The sequence below is a fragment of the Chanos chanos genome, chromosome 6, assembly GCF_902362185.1.
Source record: "Chanos chanos chromosome 6, fChaCha1.1, whole genome shotgun sequence".
NCBI lineage: Eukaryota > Metazoa > Chordata > Actinopteri > Gonorynchiformes > Chanidae > Chanos > Chanos chanos.
In genome coordinates, this window is record NC_044500.1 from 10,472,408 (window position 1) to 10,493,319 (window position 20,912).

A 20,912-nucleotide genomic window follows, 5' to 3' on the forward strand; every position below is an offset into this window, starting at 1 on the left:
TACAATTGTGACAACGCCCCCCCCCCCCCCCCCCCAATAAGAACCACTTTTACAGAAGAAGTTCAAATTTGATCACGTATTTTACTTATTAGCTCTGATATGGGTGTTGGAATGTGAGACGATGTGACTGGCTGTTTTGTTTTGGGGTTTTTTTTTTATATCTTGGGCTGCGGCACTGTCTCATCATACGCGCGAGACTCACTTGTAAAGTTTATAACTGACGGTACTGGCAGTCTCGTAGCAACCTCTTAAAACAAGTTCACTTGATATGGCAGCACACTGAAGGTAATAATTCACATGGTAGCATTTAAACTCACTACAAAACTGTTTCTCGTTTTTACCAGCCTATATGTCCCACTGAAATCTTACTGTGCGCTGTATTTTTGTTGCTAGACGTAACTGTCTTTTTTGCTACTAATAGTATCCCGGTAATTCCTATCAGCCTAACGCTAACCATTGATAGTTAATAAAGGTGTCAATTAGCACTTGGTTTGTCATTGATTTGTTGAGTAAGTGACAAAGATTCAACCCAAAAGGTGAATTCACAGTTAAAGAAAGCGGGTTCTTTTTCTTCAAACACGAAGACGTGATTTAGTTGCCCATATAAATCCGACAGTTACCGTTTTCAGTCTAATTGAGCTAATCAGGTCTATCTTGGAATTTCGATCTTGGCGCACTGCGCTTGCGCTATGGTGCTTCAAACGCGAATTCTCCCAGAGCTGAGTTGCTGCAGTCTTGTAGCCGTGTGGAGAGGGTGAACGGGAGAGCAAGCTCGTAGGGTCCGGAGCGTCCACAAACCCATTTGTTTAATTATACATTTGTGCCATTTGATTTGTGAATACAATCATAATTTTTTCCTCATCAACCATCCTCTGCAATCTGGTTTGTCCATCCTAACCTCACCATGTCGAACAAGGAGGAGAAACCCGATGAAAAACAGTCGAGTTGGAAAGATTTTATCTACAATCCACGAACTGGGGAGTTCATTGGGCGCACAGCCAGTAGCTGGGGTAAGAACGTGTTCCTGTCATATAGGTATCATCATACCAATATCTAGCTCTATTAAAAATGAATCTTACTTAATGATGTCTTGGTACAGATTATTGTGGAGATTCACGTTCACTTGCGCCCCTCACTTAAGTTCCTAGTGTGAACAAAGATTTTCTATTCATTCTTAGCACAGATAATAAGGCATTTGTGTCTCATATGACGATTACCTCATTGAAAGACAATTTTCATACATAGACAGGAATGATATGTTCTCCAGAAGCGGACAGTTGACGACGAGGTTGTTTGGGTTGAGAGGCTGTACTGCCCGCAATCCGTTACATTGAGGCAAATGTGAAGTCCCGCATGGGTAATAATGGGATTGTCTTTTAGTACATTACTGTCAGCGGTTGCCATTAAACTGTAAAATCTGTCGCAGATTTTGTCAGCATGTTGTCACTGACACGCATCTAAATAGATAAATAAACGTTTTCTTTATTAAACTTGATTAATTTCGTTGGGGTGTCGTGAGACTTAATCAAATCTCTGAAAACCTTTCGTTTGATTTCTACTACGGTGGCGATGTGAATAACATAAAATTGACTAATTAACTTTGGGCTTACGTTTATAACAGATTCATGATACAAATAGGCTTACAAAGTCTAAGCAGGCCGTAGCATAGGCATATCCACAGCAGAATGAATGTCATTATATGTGGGTTGCAACTGAAGAAACTACTTTGATCAAACGAATTCTCCTATTATCAGGTATTCCTGATATCACTTCAAAACTACGATCATAAGAATTCTACAATTTCTATGTCACTTCAATGTGGTTAGAAGAACATTGGCGGTGTTCTTCAATGGATCCACGAATCGGTGTCGCACGAGGCTCGGGGAGGTGGGGGGTGGTCTATTCTAAGTATAGCCTTGCTTTTATGTCATCACCATGTTCGCAGTTTAATTTGAAATGATGGCTTGCACCAAAAGCACACAAACTTAATATGATCAAAATCAAACGTGTTACGTTAAGGATCAAACGACCGTGGCACCTGTCCTCATCAGGATTTTTGCTTATCCCTATTCTTCAGGCGCGTGCTTTATTTCGAGCATTTTGAAGGCGATGATTTTGTGCGTGCCCAGCAATGCGGGGGTACCCCAAAAGCGGAAACATAATCGGGATACTGTTACTATGCTGTGCGACTACTGGAGTGTGTGGCTGCTTCTAGCTGTCAGTCATTCGCTGCCGTCGTGACGTATGATCTAGATTCATTTGATATGCAAATTACCCTTGCAGTATTTTACGGCCGGAGACGCGCGCAAGAGAGGAAAATTCCACGTCTCACCCCTCTATCTATTGATAGTCGGTGTACGAGAATGATAATATGAGAATATGTGTCTCTTTTGAGAATTCAGTGTATCAGCCATGCACCTGGCGTCTCTTACATTTTGCAGATGTAGACATTTAACGGAGTGTGAATACGAATAAACAGTTGTTGTTTTTTTCCAGGTGTCTGTCAGCCAGCGGGCTTTTGTCGTTTGCGGGTTGCAAGAAGTGAATGTAGTCACAATTACTTCGACGGCTATGTAGCCGTGCATAGCAATATTGCTTTTAATATGTAAAATATTGCGGTACTGAAGGATGTCAAGGCAATCATGTTTTTACTTTTCTAAAACAGCATCTGTTGCCTGGTGACTAACTATGGTAGAGGGAATGTCTTTTACGTGATTAGTCGTTGACTAAATTGATGTCCGTGTTGTGTTTCTCATTCTGCGGTACCCTTTGCGTTTCACACCCGGATGGGTGTTCCTCGGCGCATTGCTTTAGCTCTCTCCTCCCCCTGTCCCTCCCCTCTCCTCTCAAGGTCAAATCGGTTCTCTTTCGACTGCGGGCAAGGAGGCCTCTGATAGACAGCTAATTGCTATTTAAAAAAAAGAAAAACAACAACATTCCAATTGTTTGCCACTACAAGGAATGTGGAAACAAAACGAATGGGAGCCATGCATCTCTTGTGGGGTTTTTTTCTAAGAAGGCAGCTGCAGATGATAAAATGTGGTCTAGTGACTGTTTTATCTCTGCGGGTTGTCCTGTAGCAAGCTCTACTTGGTAGCCTACATTATACACATCTGTGTGCTGATGGAATTTAATATACTCGTCCTTGTGCCTGAGGTGAGATGTGTTACTGGTTGGCTATCAGGAGCGCTAACCGTTCAAGAATATTAACGCAGCTATAGGTAACGATAAGGAAACCTATGGCATCTATAGATGAGGCCCCACCCATTTTGGTGAAGAGTCTAAATGAGCGAATACTGTGGTTTGAGATCACAGTCTCTGCTGAGACCGTGATGCGTGAGAATTGACCTGGTTGTGACAGAGGAATTAAAAAAAAAAAAACACACAAAAAAAACTACGCAGTAGAAGCGCTGTCATGTCTGTCTCATCTCGACGTCCCAGTTGCCTTGAGTTTCCCTGAGAAAGCCAGAGAATGAAGGTTGAGCTTTAAAGAGATAAAAAAAAAAAGGATTTGGCTCGAGTTAATGTGGAGTTTTTTGATCTCACTTCCTAATCAGTTTGTCAGTCCTTCTGCACTCTGGTATATGTCTCTATGGATTAGCCCTGTTTATTACTGTTCAGTCTGCCCAGTTGTACAGTAGCTACAGTAGTTAGTGGTTAATCTGCTTTCTTCCCCTCTCACACAAGTGCAGTAACATCCTTGCATCAAGAAATACAGCACAATTTTATATACTTTATCTGCACATGCACACTTACACACAAACAGATGCACATGCATACACATAGTATATAAAAAAAAAAACAAAGCAGTATCAGAATTCCCACCGCAGTGTTACAACAGTGCTGCTTTGAAGTACGCTAGCTGAAAGGTGACAACATTTTCTTTAACGCAAGGCACAGTGCGCTCTTCAAGTATTGAGGAATGCTGAGATATTCACAAAGTTTGTCGGAACGTTTTTTTTTTTTTATATATATATATATCTTCCTGCCTTCTTTTTGTAGTTTCCACATGCACCCAGGTCATGGCATCAGCTGTAACTGGAAAAGTAATTATCTGCTGTCATATTTGTTTAACTCTTAAAAAGTTAAATTTTTTCCCCCCAGTGGAATTCTATTTGTGCAACTCATATCAAGAACAGTATCCTGCTGATGGTGGCTGCTCTTCCCTTGTTTACAGTTCACCCAAAGACAATATGAGTGCAAGCAGTTGATTAATTAACATTTCAGGCTAGCATGTGCATCTGAATGAAACATGTACAAAGCAGTGAGATGAACAGAATCGTAACACATACTTTTATACTCACACTGAATCAACTCAGGCACGTGTACATCAAAAGCCAGATTCTTACGTATACACAGAACCCATTCATACGAGTCAAAACGGTAGCCCTGGTTTAAGATCCACTGAGTTGCATTGTAGTTGCACTGAGGGTTCCACAGGTGGTTGAAAGCCCGAGGTTTGAAGGTTGGGCAATTGAACGAGGTCGATTGATGCAAGTGGATAGTGTTCTCTTGGCTTGTCTGTTTACCATGGGCAGTTAGCGGGCAATGAAAGGAACATTCTTCTCCAATGGAGCCAGCCATGTGGCAGTGATGCAAGTCTTTCACATGGCAAACAATGAGCTTGTTATGGCATTTTATCAATGAAACATTCTGCTCCTACCAGGCACTGCGGAGTTAACGCTAGCGTGAAATGGCCCCGCAGGTCAGGGCCATGTGTTCATTTAGGGACAGGGTGTGTGTGTGTGTGTGTGTTTGTGTTTGTGTTTGTGTCTGTGTATTCGTACATGTGCGTGTGTGTGTGTTTGTGTGTGTCCATGTGAATGTCTGAGCTTTCAGGATTAGTTTTTGAAGTTTAAAATGGAATAACAGATAAGTGACGTTCTGAAATTGTAGGCTATCGGGCTACTTTTTCAGATCGTTCAGATTTTAGGCAAAGTTACTTGCTGTCCTCTCTCACGCACTCATGTGTGCCAAAGCATCCTTTCAGTCTTACAACCAATGCCTTCTGTTGGCGTAGGTTCAAATGATGATCTCAGGGGCAAATTGGCAGAGATTTTGTGTTTTCCTGTGCTTTGTTTGGCCAATACTGTGGGGCCTACACGGTGGTTTCTGCATTCTCCTCACCCATTCTTTTCCCACAAGCAGCTAAAACCGCCACGACCCCATTGCTACGCTAAAAATGTTAAAAATCGTCCAGTCCCATGCTGAAGCGTTGTTTCCCCGCCCAGTCTCTGAAAAAAAAAGAAGAAGAAGAAGAAGAAAGGAAGAAATCATATGTTTGAGTAATATGTAGTGACGGAACAATGAACAGAGATAAAAAAAGATTTGCTCTCCATGTTTGCCTGGAGGGAAGGCTCTGGTAGAGGAGGGAATCACAGCTGTTTGTTCCTCCAATCTCTCCCTCTTTTTCCTCTCTTCATCATCACTGAGTATACTCTTAAATTCTACCCTGCCCCAAATGCCCAAATCAAAGCTATAGAACCTACACATACTGTTCCTTCACACTCTGCTCCACCATGAATGTGTGGATGGGTGTAGTATTGTTGTAATGTGTAGATTTATGTAAATGGCCTGCAAACTTTCTACTCTTTGTCACCTTTGCCATCTTCATTGTATGAATTTTCCAGAAAAATCCACACGTTATGATCATTTTATATTGCTGTACCAGGATGTGCACTGAAAACAAGATCACAGGTTTGAGACATGTCTGCTTTGCCTGCTGAAGGATCCCATATAGTTTGGAAGCAGATTCAAAATGAGGCTATTAGGACCAATCAGAGTGAAGCCACCAGCATTAGCACCACTGATTTTGCCAAATGAGAATTGGTGTGACACACGACTGTTTTGAAAAACCAACTATCTGTAAACATTGTTAGGGTCAGTATGTAGAGTAATACATAGTTCAAATGGACACTAACCTCTGGTACTACTGCAGTGGTAATCAAACCTATATGATCTAAGTACCCTAAATAGAGTAATTACATAGTAAACCGTTTTTTGTTTTGATAATTGTTTCTTAGGTCCACGTATTATAATAGCGGATTTTATGTTTTACAGCCGTAAGCTGTCTGTTTATGTTTATCTTTCGCTACGAACGTGCATGCTATAAATGAATGTGACGGTAGTTAGCCGAGTTCGCAGAATGCCCTGTGCAGTGACAGCAAGAGGCTGTATAGGTTTACAGCAGTCATTGACAACATGATATACTACTGAACCCCAGACCCCCCCCCCCCCCCCCCCCCATGAGAATTTGTCTGAAGAGCATCCTGTGCCAAGCCGAGCTTAAACAGAATGTCATGGGTTACCAATAGGTTAGCTAGTTTAAATGGGAGTGCGTGTTAATGCGTGCTGGCCTGTTTGCTCAGTAATGTGGTGCATATGTATAAAAGGCCAGAGTGTGTGGATTTTGAGGTGCACAACCGGTATGGAACTTAACTCATTCGTATCGGTTTTCAAAAAGCTGGCTCCCAAAAAGTGCCTACTCGTTTTACCATGCATGCTCCTGGCATGGTACCCTAAATTACCCCGCCGCACCCTAGCCTACAATCTCATGGGGTGTTTAGCACACCCACCCTCACTCAAAAGGGTATTTATAACCCTCTTGGCCGGCCGGCCAGCCAAGGGGTCTGACTGGGGTTGAGAGGAACTGGTTGTTCACGTTTTAGTTACTGACAGCTTGCTCACGTATGACAGCCGAGTGCAGCGTGAGAGCTGTTAAGGAAGTCATCTCTCTGTGTCTCTTCTATTGTGTCATTTCCCCGTCATCTCTCTTTGTCTCACTCGAAGTTCTCTCCTTCACACACACACAAAAACGCACATTCACTTCCACTTTGTCTTTGTGTGTGTGTGTGTGTGTGTGTCTCTGTGTGTGTATGGTCCTAGTTTGTGACACATATAAATTTTGTATCTCTCCTCTCTACTCTCTCCCGCTCAGTTTGGCTCAGGAAGTCCCGCTCCTAGGTTAGGAGGTCACTCAGGAGTTCTAGAATGTTCTCAGAGGAAATAATGAGGGCACAAGGCAGAGGAAGGAGAAACACACTGAAACATGACCATAGGTGTGTGGAGAGGAGTCGTACAGAAACAGGAGCCTGAGGTAGAGAGTGGTGGGTAGACTGGAAGACCCGCAGGGGTGAGGGTGGTACTGTTATTTTGATTTTCGTTGCAGGGTAGCGGGAGTTGATATGTTAGGGGATGGATTTGAGTGACATCTCTGAAATTGGCAAACGTGAATGGGGACGAGGCAACGAGGGAGGATCTGGTAACGCTTAAACCCACTGTCACAAGGTCAAATGCTGGCGTAATAAACTTGTCACAACAACGGTTTAAACAAAGGAATTGTCTGTCAGCTTAGTTTTTGTTTCCGTATAATCTCTTGGTAGGCACTGGCCGTTCTATGAATGCTGGCGCTGATTGAGAAGAGCACAGAGAGTTCAATCAAAGAATTACTGAAGAAAGACTAAGAGATTATAGTCAGTACATTACAAAATATGACGTGCATTCTTTAGAACCAAACCTTAACCATATTCATCTCTCTCTTCACTGCACTTTCAAATAGTATGACCTCCCCCTACTTCAGAGGGATTTTTCTCATGATTGTGTCATTTTCTAACTAAGCTCTCTGTCTCTCGGTCTATCACTCCTCTAGAAGACCAGGCTTTTTCACTGTGCTTCAGGAGTTGGCCTTTCGCCCCTTTTGTTAGTACCGTAAGCGTGGTGTATTTTGGGCCACTCACTATGAAGCAATCCCAGAATTTTTATCTCGGAGAACTCACAGAGTATCACAGAGAGTATTCGCACAATATGAAATGAATCGCTGAATCGAGTGTGTCGTTTCTTCTTTTAAAAGTGGCAACGTTCTGTGCGACCAGTCGGATTATTTGAAATGCACCTGAGGTGTGGTGCAATTCATGGATGTTGTCACAGAAGTAGATAAAACATGGGAAAGAAGAGACTGTCTGTATCTGTAATGTTTCAAACATCTCTGCTTCACTCAGTTACTCACACATGCGGCGTACTGCAGCAGATAAAAAATAAAATACTGTTAACATTTTTTGTCGTTCACGCTGTGGATGAAATGAGGTGGATGAAGGTGAAAAGTTTTGAGAACCGTTGTGCACCGTTTGAGTGTAGTGTAGTGTTTGTCTCTTGAATATACTTTACTGCTGTGCAGAACCATGCAGGAAGTGATGGATTGATAGATGCCCATTGCTCTACAGCAGGAACTCTGGGCTCTCAGTTGTTGGTAAAGGGCAGAGAGAGAGAGAGAGCGAGCACACAAAGTGTGTGTGTGCATCTGTGTGTGTGTTTGTGTGTGTGTGTGAGAGAGAGAGAGAAAGAGTCAGAGAGAGAGAGGCAGCACATCGATTGAGGGCTGCACTCTTGTCGATCAGTTATCAGTCTGTGGCGACAGGAGGGGGTTCAGGGTAGCCGAGCCAAACTCATCAGGAGTCTAATCACCTCCTCCTCCTCTTCATCCTCCTCCACTTTCCCAGGCAGACTCCTTTTAAAGGTCAAGATGAGGCTGTTTAGAGGAGATAAAAGCACTCAGCATCTTGGTGTGCTTTTTGCTTACGGCCGCCAAATGGTTCTGTGATGAGAACAAAACGAATGCACTGACCATTATGCAGTGCGTAAATCAGTCATCAGCCAATGATTAAAACCACTGACACATCTCTTCCTGCTTTAATGTGCAAAAGATGACTTAACTGGTTGGGTTTAGAGAATAAAATTGTTTCCATGCTTAAGAAAACAAGGAGGGATTTTGATAAATAAATAATGAAACAAACAAAACTGATTCAGACTTAAGTTCTGGTTTCGTTTATTTTTTGTGCTGTAGGTAAAGACTGTACTCTGAGACAAACTGTACCTTTATGTCCTGTAAGTTCTTAAGAGTCTGTCAGGTTAAATGTGCCCTGCATATGAAAATGATAAAGTGTTAACATGTGTTACTGGCTACTGTGCTGAAGAGTGGACATGCTTGATATGGACGTTATGGCATGAAGCAGAAGGAAGAGAGAGAGAGTGAGAGAGAGAGAGAGAGAGAGAGAGAGAGAGATGCATGCCATAAAGCTGTAGTGCTCCTCTCCCCGGGCCAGTGCTGTGCCATCACTAAACTGTCCTCCCCCACAGACTATAAATAGCTCCAGTTTACCTCAGAGACATGAGGAGAGAAGAAATGCATCTATAATTAAACTCAGTGTCTCTCTCTCTCTCTCTCTCTCTCTCTCTCTCTGGTATCTTCCTTTTTCACTCTTCTTCATTTTTGCGTTTCTTACTTTGTTCCTCCTTTACTCCATTTTCTCTCCGTCTCTCCCTCGCTCTGTCTGCTCTGTGCCTAATCCCTCCCTGTCATTTTCACAGATGGAAAATACAGTGGCTGCTTTTTTCGCTGTCTGTCTTTATTTAACGGCTTTGGTTTTCTTTCCCGTCTTATCGCTCTCTCTCTCTCTCCGTCTTGCAGATGTATTCACATTGCTTTATCTGCCTTTATTGCCAAATCTTCCTGTCTGAATTTATCTTTCCTTTTCTGTCGCCTTCTCACCTTATCTCACGGATTACGTCACTGGCCCTCTCTCCTTGCAATCTCTAACTCTTTCTCTGTCTTCCTTCCCTATATCCTCCCTCTCCCTCTACCTCCCTCTCTCTCTCTCTCTCTCTCTCTCTCTACATATATATATATATATATATGTATGTAAGTGTTGTGTGTGTGTGTTCAAGAAAATATTCAGTTCAGTTCAGTTTACTTTGATTTTATTTGTAGCATGCTTTTTACAATAGGTATTATTAAAAACGAGTGTATCCAAATACACTCTCTCAGGTCAAGCACATTGAAAACATTTCTCTTTCTGTTTTGTTGCCGTAGTCTCCCTGTATGTGTCCATGTGTCTTTCTCTTCTCTGACTCTATTGCCATGGAGATCTCTCTAAGAGATCAGCGCTGTTCAAACATCAGAGCTATTCCTCCTGGTCCCTCTACACTCATCCTTCACCTCAATTACTCCCTGCCTGTGTGGAAGCCCTGCTCTGATTCGCTAGTTATCCCACTCAGGAGATCCCAATTGGCTGTTTAGTGGACTGTTGTCTTTTATCTGAGATGAATCTGTTATGAAAGTGTAGTGTGGTGTTTGCACAGTTTATTGCACTATATGTTGTCATTTCAGGATGGAGAATTCATATCTGTGCAGGATGAAGTCCATACTCCTATCAGAGGCAGCCAGTTTTCCAAATAAGAAAATGGGAATGTATTTGTTTATTTGTTTGTATTTCAGGGGTGTGTGTGTGTGTGTGTGTGTGTGTGTGTGTGCATGTAGAGCAGTGCTACATTACTCAACATTCCATCTGATGAGTATTATACTTCACTACCGACTGACAAAGCTTAAGTGTACAGTCTTATGTCAACGCAGTCACCCCCTCCCCTCCTCTCTGTCTCTCTCTGTCTCTGTAGCTCTGATCTTCCTGTTCTACTTGGTCTTCTATGGATGTCTCGCTGGGATGTTCTCGTTGACCATGTGGGTCATGCTGCAGACGCTGGACGATTACACCCCCAAATACAGGGACAGAGTGGCTAACCCAGGTAACGTTTCCCTAACGTCTACGCAACGCTTGTACAATGCTTCAGTCCTACTTCACCTCCGCACAGCACGTCAGAAATGGTAGGAAAGTAAGATGAATAGTAATGGAGGACAGGTATGAGAAATGGAAAAGAAGAAGAAAAAAAAAATGAAAAGATGGAATGACAGGACAGATGTACTAACATTTGTTAGTGACATTCAGCGCATGTATTAAAACTGGCGGATTTAAATGAAGTGTTTTAAGCGTTCTGATCGCTCTTACTGACCATAGAATGCTCTGGAGAAATGAAATAGCCTCCCACACACCGACAGCCGTTACGCACACACACACACACACATTGCTCATAATGAAGAGAAGACCAGTCTGGTTCATGTGGTGCATGATTGCTTTACGTAAGAATGCATTGCCCCCTGTCGAGTCCAAAAGGGAACAGAGTCTTTGTGTGTGTGTGTGTGTGTGTGTGTGTGTGTGCTGTGGTGCAAAAGAATAGCCACATAATCACAAACTGGCACTTGCCTAGTTTCTTCACATCATCTTTTCATCAAAGCAGGTTTTCTGTGCAGTTTCTGGCCCAGTCCTTCGGTCCTCACGCGCACACACACACACACACACACACACACGCATACATAAGCATCCTCGTTTTATCTTTCACTCCACTGGGCCCTCCTTATCTCATCCTTCACACACACGCTTACACACACTCACACTTAGCTCTGCTGTTGGGATTCTGTCTACACTTTTCATTTTCAGTTTCTCTCTGATTCACAGTCACACACACACACACACACACACACACACACACACACACACAAAAACTTTTCCACTTCTCCTCAGTTAGGGAGGATGTCTGTTGGTTCTCTGATATCTGCCCTGACACTCACCCTGCTGGGGTGATTTGAACAGTCAAAGCTATAAAGACTCGACCGCTCTGACTGTGAAGCCTGACGGCCTAGAGAGAGAGTCATGTTGGCCACACAGAAAAACACAACCTCCTCAAATTATGTTTCTCTGCTGTGCATTTCTGTTTTAATGTTTATTATAATGACTTTCATGTGTCCCACTTATGATTTGAAATCTTGCTTGTGTCCAATGCTCTGTGAGTCGCATAAACACTCGGAAGTTTTAAAATGGATATTGGGTTAACTGTTGAGAGTAGCAGAGCAGTTCATGGGTTTCTCTCAGAGTTTATGCATACGTTAATGTGGTAAATAGTTTTGTGTGTACTATGGATAATTTCCTACAATTATCTGCGTGACTCATTGGCCATTACTGTTCCTTGCACGCACACGCACACGCACACACACACACACACACACACACACACAAACACATGTACGCATACTCTGACTGTCCAGCCTACACACTCCTGTGCTACAGGTTTCATGAAAGCACTCCAGTTCTCTCCTCTGGCCCTGTTGGGAGTGTAGCTGAGCCCTGGAATGTGTGAGATTGCTTACAGGTTCTCTCTCTCTCTCTCTCTCTCTCTCTCTCTCTCTCTCTATCTCTCTCTCCCTCTTTTTCTCTCTTTTATCGCTGTCTTTCTCTCCAGCCCACTCTCACCCTCTTCTGAGCGACAATTTATTCCTCCCACTGATCCTCTCCCTCCCTCTTCACCTCCTCTCCCTCCCTCTCTTTGAAATGTATCAGGGGGTAGAATGTTCTCTCTCTCCACTGCCGCGGGCCAAACAATCTTTCTGAGAACAACTAGACAACGGCAAATTAGTCAAGTCTTAAAAAGCACGATTAACCCCCACGGTGCATCGTTACGTGGTCTTTTTTTCTTGTTTGTTTGTTGTTTGTTTCCTGTTTTTATACTTTGCTGTTAGCCTTATTGTTATCACCATTGTCTTATCGCTGCGTTGCAACAAAGTCAGTGTTACCTGTACTGAAACTAATGAATTGAACAGGTGGGTGAAGTACACTTTGCTATTTCACTCAATCGGCACCGGGATGCCTAGCTCGTGTGTTTTGCTTTAAATGTGAAGCAGAGGCCCACATCACAGAGAAACCGCGTCTGGTGGTTCCCTTTTTTTTTTTTTTTTTTTGTTCAGGTCTGGTTATCCGGCCCAAGTCCATGGACATCGGGTTCAACCGCACCATCCCTCAGCAATACGACCGGTACGTCAAGCACCTGGAGTCCTTCCTGCAGCGTAAGTCAACTGAACCAGAACTCCACCACTGTCTCTCTCACTCACTCATTCTAACTGGGGTTATCAACAGTCAGCGTCCACTGTGTAGTGCAGGGGTGTCAAAAGCCGGTCCTGGAGGGCCAGGGTCCTGCCGGTTTCTGTTTTCACCTCTTAGTTACCTGTTGATTTTCACCTTGAAAACAGGTGGGCACGCTCTTCCGCCAGTCAGAGATTGTATTTAGTTAGTCCACAAGAAAAACAGCAGGACCATGGCCCTCCAGGACTGGATTTTGACACCCTTGGTGTAGCGTCTTACTGCTTTGGATTGGTGTGTGTGTGTGCGCAGTGGCGTTTCTGGGCATTCTGGCACCCTAGGCGAGATCTCCATATTTTTTAAGGGTCAGACAGGGGGGTGTGGGGCACCCAGTCAGTGTCCCCCTGCAGGTGGCGCCCTAGGGGATCGCCTAGGTTGCCTGTGCCTAAAAACGCTCCTCTGCGTGTGTGTGAGTGTGTGTGTGTGTGTGTGTGTGTGTATGTGTGCGGTGTGGTATGTTTTCCACTTCATGTGTGTGTACCCATGGCTGTTCCTGAGACACCACAATTTCATGCTAATCAGTATAAACTTGGTATTGAAATCGTAATAGAATACATTTTCAAACCCAAGCCGTATGTGTGACTGTAAGGAGGTTAAGAGATTCAGAAGACAACGCAACCATTCCACTGACAGCAATGAGTCTATGTGAGACATAACATCTCCTGTGCAAAAAAATATCATCTCTTCTCACAGATTGATATTAAACACCAAAAGAGTTCTGAGAACAGATCAACCTGAACGTAAACCTAACCCTAAAAAAACAAAGTCCAACCCGATCTCATTCCAAACATTCGGGAATCTCGCTCCAAAATGTGTATCAGGACCACCGCTGCTCCACAAATCTCATTCCGTTAGAAGAGAAGAGTGGGGCTGTCTGTCCATTGCTGTCGCTACTGTCTCCTCTGTGCTGCAGAGTACAACGACACAGTGCAGGAGAAGAACGAGCTGTGTATGGTGGGCGAGTACTTCAATCAGGACGACGCGGCGGAAAAGAAGGTGTGCCAATTCAAGCGTAGCCTGCTGCGGCAGTGCTCCGGCCTGGCTGACACCACCTTCGGTTACGCCGAGGGACAGCCCTGCGTCCTGGTTAAGATGAACCGGGTGAGTTTTTTTTACCGGCCGCCGATAGCTAGCCGCGTCTCCTCTGGTCTCGCTCGGTCGGTTTTCTTTTTTTTTCCTTCGAGGGACTGTCACATGCGGCATAGCAAAGCGGCGTTCTCACAAACTGTCAGCGTCTGGCAGAGGCCAGTTTCCCGTTAGTTTGTTTCTTAGAAGGTGGTTAAGGTTGAGATTGAAATGGACTTGGGGGGAAAAAAAACCTGTCAGTGAAAACACTGTGGGTTTTTTTTTCCCCAAGTTTATTGCAGTTGCCTGGAACTGAAGGTCACAGTTCTCGCTCAGCGGACACTATCCATGAATAGATTAACACTGTTCAGAGTACATTCAACACTGCAGAATACTAAGAACGAACAGATGTTGAAGCATAAAACTGACACAGGCATGTTTGCCCATGAATTAATGACAGTTGTTAAACAAGCCTCACACACACACACACACACACAATAAAACTAGCACCATAATATCCTCTGCCTCCACTGGAAAACCAGTCAGAAAAATCCCAGGACTGAACACGTTGCAGAAGTTAGGTTTAAAATGGAAGGCTGATAATCTGCTTCACATTGGAAACCACACTTGACTGCGCTGGCTGTTAGAGTGTGTCATTTGTCACACACGGTGAACTTTAGTTTATCTTAGCCCATATGTGCAGTGTCTGGACGAAAAAATGGGAGGAATGTACTGTGTTATTTAGGATGTACAGAGTCATCCTGATAGACAATGCAAAGCACAGCATTCATTTGAAAATGGCTAATTACACGACGACACACTATTTTGGGAGAGGCTTTTCTGCCATTGAAATGCCTTTCGGAAGCGTTTTGCATTTTTTTTATTTTAAAGATTTATTGTAACAAAGCGTTCAGAACAGTGCAGTTCGCTTCTGCCATCTGCTCTGTGCATATCACCATCTGCAGTTCTGTGCCTGACTAAATTTAGAGATTCACCAGTTTTATCGGTCTTTAAAAGTCTGATCTGCTCTTCCCAAAATATCTTAGTCAGAGCTTATGTCTCTCTCTGGTAGAGATTAGTTACTGCCTGTCATTTATTAGTTTTTTTTCCATCTAGTTGGATTTTTTCCATCAACATAAGTAGGCAGCTCAAATTAAGAATGAAACTTGTTTGTCTGTGTGTGTGCGTGCGTGTGTGATTGTGTGTGTTTTTTGCTCTGCAGGTTATTGGTCTGAAGCCACGTGGAGATCCATACATCAACTGCACAGCCAAGGTACAACTCCTCAAACAACTGCTCTCACTTTCTTTCTCTCACTCTGTGTGTGAGTGTGTGTGTGATCTATGAAGTGACTTTGAGTTGTAACACTAGTCTCCGTACCTTTGTGTGTGTGTTTCTGTTTGCAATTTTTTTTTCTATATTTGGGTACCATATGTGCTATAATGCGTGAAAGTGAGTGTGTGTGTGTGTGTGTGTATGTGCGTGTGTGTGTGTATGTGTGTGTGTGTGTATGTATGGATGTGTCTTGCGTTTTTAAATGTTTGTATTTGGTCTCTCTCCACGCTGCCTGTAGCGCCGGCAGTTCACTGGTGGGTAAGAAGTTGGGTTCTGGCTCCCATTTTATCCCCCCCAAAGGTTCAAGCCCCAGTTTTCTTCTTCTTCTCTCTCTCCATATCTCTGCACTGCTTCTGTTCAGCTCCGAACCTGTAACCGCTACGTCCCTGCCGCTTTAAACAGCAACTAATACAGAGATCACACAAACCACCTCTCTCCACCACCAGGTGTGCATCATACTACTATGTTTACATGAACCCTTCACAAGTAGGTTAACCTTTGTGAAGGTGCATCTGGCTACATAGTATTGGCTCATTTGCAGCATTGCCATTGACAATTGTATGCACACACAGACACACAAAAAAAGCAAATGAAATTCAGCTTCCCTAGTGCTACATTTACTAAATAAGATCACAGTAACGCGTTTTGGCCTCATCTGACAGGTGCCGTGCTCCATCTGAACACGATTTTTGTGAAAAAAGAAAAACCTTGCAGTGTGTTGTAATTATGCTGTAATTACAATGTATGGCCATCATTGCGGTTTCATGCGATCCAGGTCTATGAATAGGCCGAGGGAGGCGATCAAGTAGGATTGATAGAGGATGACGGAACGCAACATGAGATCGTCAGAAATATCAAGTGCACATGATCCTCATTGCCAGTTTAGTGCCATTCATGTTATCTTTGGATACTTTCGCCCCCCTCCCCCTCCCCCTCCCCCCCTCCCCCCAAGATGGTGCCGATACGCAACATATTTGCCTTTGTTTTTCGCCGATAAAACCCTTAGCGCTTCAGCACCGCCTCGTCCTCATCCTGTCCTCGCGCACTCGTATCAATAACCTCCATGACCTTCCCGAACCTCTCTGTGACCTCTGACCTGTGTGAGAGTCCATTGCTACTTTTTTTAAGTATACTTAAACACAGAGCGCTCTTGCCGGCGACCTCTGCTCTTTAGGAACAGCTTGGCTTCGTATCTGTCCCAGCTCTGCTTTCATTGGTGTCCTCAATGTGTGTATGATGCCTCCGAGTACCTTTCCACTCAGTATATTTCCACTGGTTCTGATTCAAAGTGTACTTTCTGGCTCGACTCACTACTCGCACAGATCATCTTTAATACCTGTTATTGAGATGACTTTGACTTTTCTGGATGGCTGTAGCCGTCAAGCTGAGGACGTCGTACAAGTTCATATATTTCGTCTCTAAAAAGACGCGTTTGCATCCTGTCGCAACGTCGCGGTTAACAAAAGCTGCAGCTACAAAATAACCGGTCGACGTACACGATGCATTGCGTCGAAATATGACGTTTAGAAAGGTTAAATGTTTTGGATGACCTTAATGGATGAACTGCCAATGCAGGGCCCTTTTATCTTTCCCTCGGTGTTTAACGGGCTCCTCCTGCTCTGCTCGCTTTAATTTGACTCGCTTCTTTTTATCATTTGAATAATTATGTTCCTGAGTTGTTTACAGGATTAACCAACAGCAGTCAGTGGACCATTTTAACTTCAATTTATTTCAACTGTCATCCATTGACTTGACTTTTTTTTTTTTTAAATGAAGTCTCATTCAGACTTATCTGATAACCAAACATCCCCTTTTCACCACATCGGTGGTCAGATATGTGATGGGAATTTCCAATTTCCATAGCATTCACACTGTAGGAAAGCAGTGGAAGGTCACTTCTTTCATTAATGCTCACTGTGTGTGTGTGTGTGTGTGAGAGCGTGTGTGTGTTGGTGACTGCAATAACAGTAGCACAGCCATTTATGGCTATTCTCTGAATTGCACATATATGTGTGTATATGCGTGCTTTTGTGATGGGTCTGCATACAAGAGGATTTAAAAGGTGTGTGTATGCTGCTTTCAAGGTGATGAGGAAAATGAAACCTTTTTCACAGTAATGATGGAGTCGTAAGTTTCTTATTGGATGTGTGTGTGTGTGTGTGTGTGTGAGAGAGAGAGGGATTTAAAGCTGTGAGTCCTTTGGGTATGGTTTGTGTGTGCTTCCATGCTCACCACAGCCACCGAAATTGGAGTGCTGGGAAGTATTTTTTTGTGTTGTATCATGGTGCGTGGGTGTGTGTGTGTGTGTGTGTATGTGGGTGTGTGTGTGTGTGGGGGTGGGTGTAGTCAATGAGATGTATTGTGTTCAGTCATCTTTTGCTCATGTTTGTAACGTACAATGGTAAGTTTGTACCATATCTTGGACGACATAATAGGGTTGGATCTGTTGCTCCAGGCAACAGAACACAGACTACATGATACCCATTGCTTTGCCCATTGTCTTCACTGTCGCTTCATGCCTTCTCTGTCTCGTCTTAATCCCTGTCCTCCAGAGAGAAACCCCCCTGCAAATGCAGTATTTCCCTGCTGAGGGAAGATTTGACAAGATGTACTTCCCGTACTATGGCAAAAAAGCACATGTAAGTACACTGTGTACTGTCACTGTGATTTGCAAGATGTCCAGAAACTTTACCATAAGACCTGAGATCGGTCAGAACCTTTACCGTAAGACATGAGATCAGTCAGAAACTTTACCATAAGACATAAGATCAGTCAGAAACTTTACCATGAGACATGAGATCAGTCAGAACCTTTACCAGAAGACATGAGATCAGTCAGAACCTTTACCAGAAGACATGAGATCAGTCAGATCCTTTACCATAAGACATGACATCTGTCAGAAACTTTACCGTGAGACATGACATCGGTCAGAAACTTTACCATAAGATCTGAGATTGGTCAGAGTCATGCTTTTGGCTATTATATTCTCTCTCTCATTCCCACTTGATCATTCTTTCCCTCCTTCCCTCTCTCTTTCCCTCTCTCTTTCTCTCTCTCTCTCTCTCTCTAGCCTAATTATGTACAGCCGCTGGTTGCTGTGAAGCTGCTGCTTACTAAGCAGGATTATAACTCAGAGCTGACCATTGAATGCAAGGTGGAGGGATCTGACCTGCGGAACAATGACGAACGTGACAAGTTCCTGGGCCGCGTCACCTTCCGAGTCAATGTGTCCGAGTAGTCGAACGCCTGTCGCTGGAGAAGCACGATGTCAACGTCACGTGTATTCAGACCCCCCCCCCCCCCTTCCCAAAAAAAAAAAATATATATATATATATATATATATACATACATATATATACACACACCCTCATTTACTGAAACAGCCTCATCTTAACTCTTGGTCTGAGTTTAGTCTGTTTTTGGAAGGTGGGCGGCAGGGTGCGCTTAGCGTGACTCACGGGGTCGTCGTCAGATTTTTCTCGTCTGCCTTTCGCGTGTCATCTTTGATGCCCCTGCCGTTCCCCTTCCTCTCCCTTCCCTGCCTGCCTGGCCTTTTGCCAAGACCCTCACACACTCCACTAAACAAACAAAAAAAAAAAAGAAAAAAAAAAAGAATTTAAAACGAAAAACAAATGTATACCCAGTCTCTCTCAGTTTAGCCCTTATTTCTACGAGAGGCGACCCCCCCCCCCCGCCCCCCTTTGGCGACATCGTGCCGTATTATTAGGGACCTGTAAATAAATGCATCACAGCATTGAGTTGATGTGGTCTTTCCCTCCTGTAGTGCCGTGCAGCCTGCTGTGTGTGCGTGTGTGTGTGTGTGTGTGCGTGACGTGAAGTCTCTCTATGTACATATTTAATGGATTTAAAAAAACACTGTTTCTCTCTCTGTCATTGCTCACTATGTCTGGCCACTGTACGAAATCAAGAGTATGAAATGAAATAATGAGAATAGCTGTATTTAAGAGTATGATAATGATAATACATAAAGAACGATAACAATGCCTATGTATAGGCATATATATTATATATAGGCAAATTATCTATCTATATCTATATCTATATATATATACATATATATATATGTATATATATATGTATATGTATATATAATCCTGTTGAACCCGTCCAACATCCGAGGGAAAGTGATTTTTTTTAAACCTCTGCAAAAACTGTGTTTTGTGCAGATGCCTTAAGATCTGTATGGTTAAAAAAAATCTTGAAATAAAGGTGATTTTAAACAAATGTTTCTGGCTTGTTTGTTTGTGTGTTTGTCTTAAACCTAGTAGTGTAAGGGTGAGTGAGGCAGGAGTTTTGATGAGAACATGGAGTTTGTCTTCTAAAGACCGTTAAATAAATCAATACTTTAACCACCTCTGAATTATATGATACTTCATTGACATGCAGCATTATCAAAGCTATTCATAAGTGAATTTTTTTAATTTAAGAGTTCATTAGAAAATCAGTTTTATTTCAATTACATTAAATCAATGAGACTACTGCTCCGGTGTGACTCTTTAAGAAGAGTGGAAAATATGAAACTCGGATGCATTTAAGCTCATATGTGCATTGGCACCATATTAAATCCATAAAGGTAATGATCTCTGTGCAGTATAGTGAGTCAGTATAAACTCAGTGACAAAGCACTTTATGGCCTTGAGTAGCACCGTGTGCTAATTAAGAGCACCTCTTAGGGAGCAAGCGTCACGGCTTCAGAGAGTCAGTGACAGACTGTTTGTTTCACCGACTGGAAGCTCTGTATACTTACACCTGAGACAGGATGAGACCGCGGGGACTCAATTAAAAAAAATCAAACATCAAAAAAAAAACACAAAACAAACCCGATGAACAGAATGTCTCTTTAACAGTGACATACGCATAGCTAATAATGGTTAACTCTATGAATATTCCAGCAGAAGCCATCGTAGTCCTTAATGGATAAATATCTGTTCGGTGAACTACTTGTACCTTTATTATCTTTGATGTTTTTTTTTTAATTCTAGTGAGAATACATTCTATTTTCTTGATGGGGGAGCAGCCAGCAGATGGAACCACTGCATTTACAAACAGCAACTTTATGCTCCATTGGCTTCTACTGCTGTAGTGTTCCAACACTGCCCTCTAGAGTTGGTATTTAGGTATTTTCTGGGAAGAGTAGAGAGGCATTATTCTTCTCAAAGGGGTGCGATCCATCCATTTAAATCCTGCACGAAAAAACTATTTAACTGAATGTAAATATTCAGCATGTGACTGTTTTGCGTTAGTAGATGTGGGGTAAGAGAAAGAATGTGTAATCATTCAAAATGACCCTGGCTTTGTTAAAACATTCCTAACTATGGCTTCTAATTCATTCTCAGTGCTAATGTACTTTTATCTTTAACTCTTGCGATAAAGCCACATTAATGCTTTGAGTTAAGAGTGACCGTGTGACTTGACAGTCAGGCGTTTAGTGGCTTTACTAAGTCTGCTGACAGAGTTGTTGATAAGTATTCTTTGAAGGTGACCCCTGCCAATAGCCTACAAGGACCTTGAGTAGCACCAAAACAAGGTCAGCCTCGTTCTTATCACACTGCTTTTGTGTTTGAGAGGTTTTGGCTGATAACCACACACCAACAGCTGTAAAAGAATTCTCCATCAGCACACAAAGCTCAGCAAGCACCGCTACAACAGATCAACACAATCAATTCTCTCGCTCTCCTTTTTCTTGATTTTTTTTG

The 20,912-nt window shown here is 43.0% G+C and overlaps 1 protein-coding gene across 1 annotated transcript; it reads left to right on the forward strand.

Moving 5' to 3' along the window:
- Positions 1 to 904: 904 nt before the first annotated feature.
- Positions 905 to 18,433, forward strand: atp1b3b (ATPase Na+/K+ transporting subunit beta 3b). Its single transcript, XM_030777421.1, has 7 exons — positions 905 to 1,010; positions 10,447 to 10,575; positions 12,626 to 12,724; positions 13,711 to 13,898; positions 15,085 to 15,135; positions 17,748 to 17,834; positions 18,266 to 18,433. The coding sequence occupies exons 1-7, from the start codon at positions 905 to 907 to the stop codon at positions 18,431 to 18,433; spliced, it is 828 nt and encodes a 275-aa protein (XP_030633281.1).
- Positions 18,434 to 20,912: the final 2,479 nt, after the last annotated feature.

Bases quoted from the DNA above. Each gene is read 5' to 3' on its own strand.
- atp1b3b (XM_030777421.1), top strand. From the start codon at position 905: ATGTCGAACAAGGAGGAGAAACCCGATGAAAAACAGTCGAGTTGGAAA. The intron at 13,899-15,084 runs GTGAGTTTTTTT...TTTGCTCTGCAG, and splicing joins TCCTGGTTAAGATGAACCGG to GTTATTGGTCTGAAGCCACG. The intron at 15,136-17,747 runs GTACAACTCCTC...CCTGTCCTCCAG, and splicing joins ACATCAACTGCACAGCCAAG to AGAGAAACCCCCCTGCAAAT.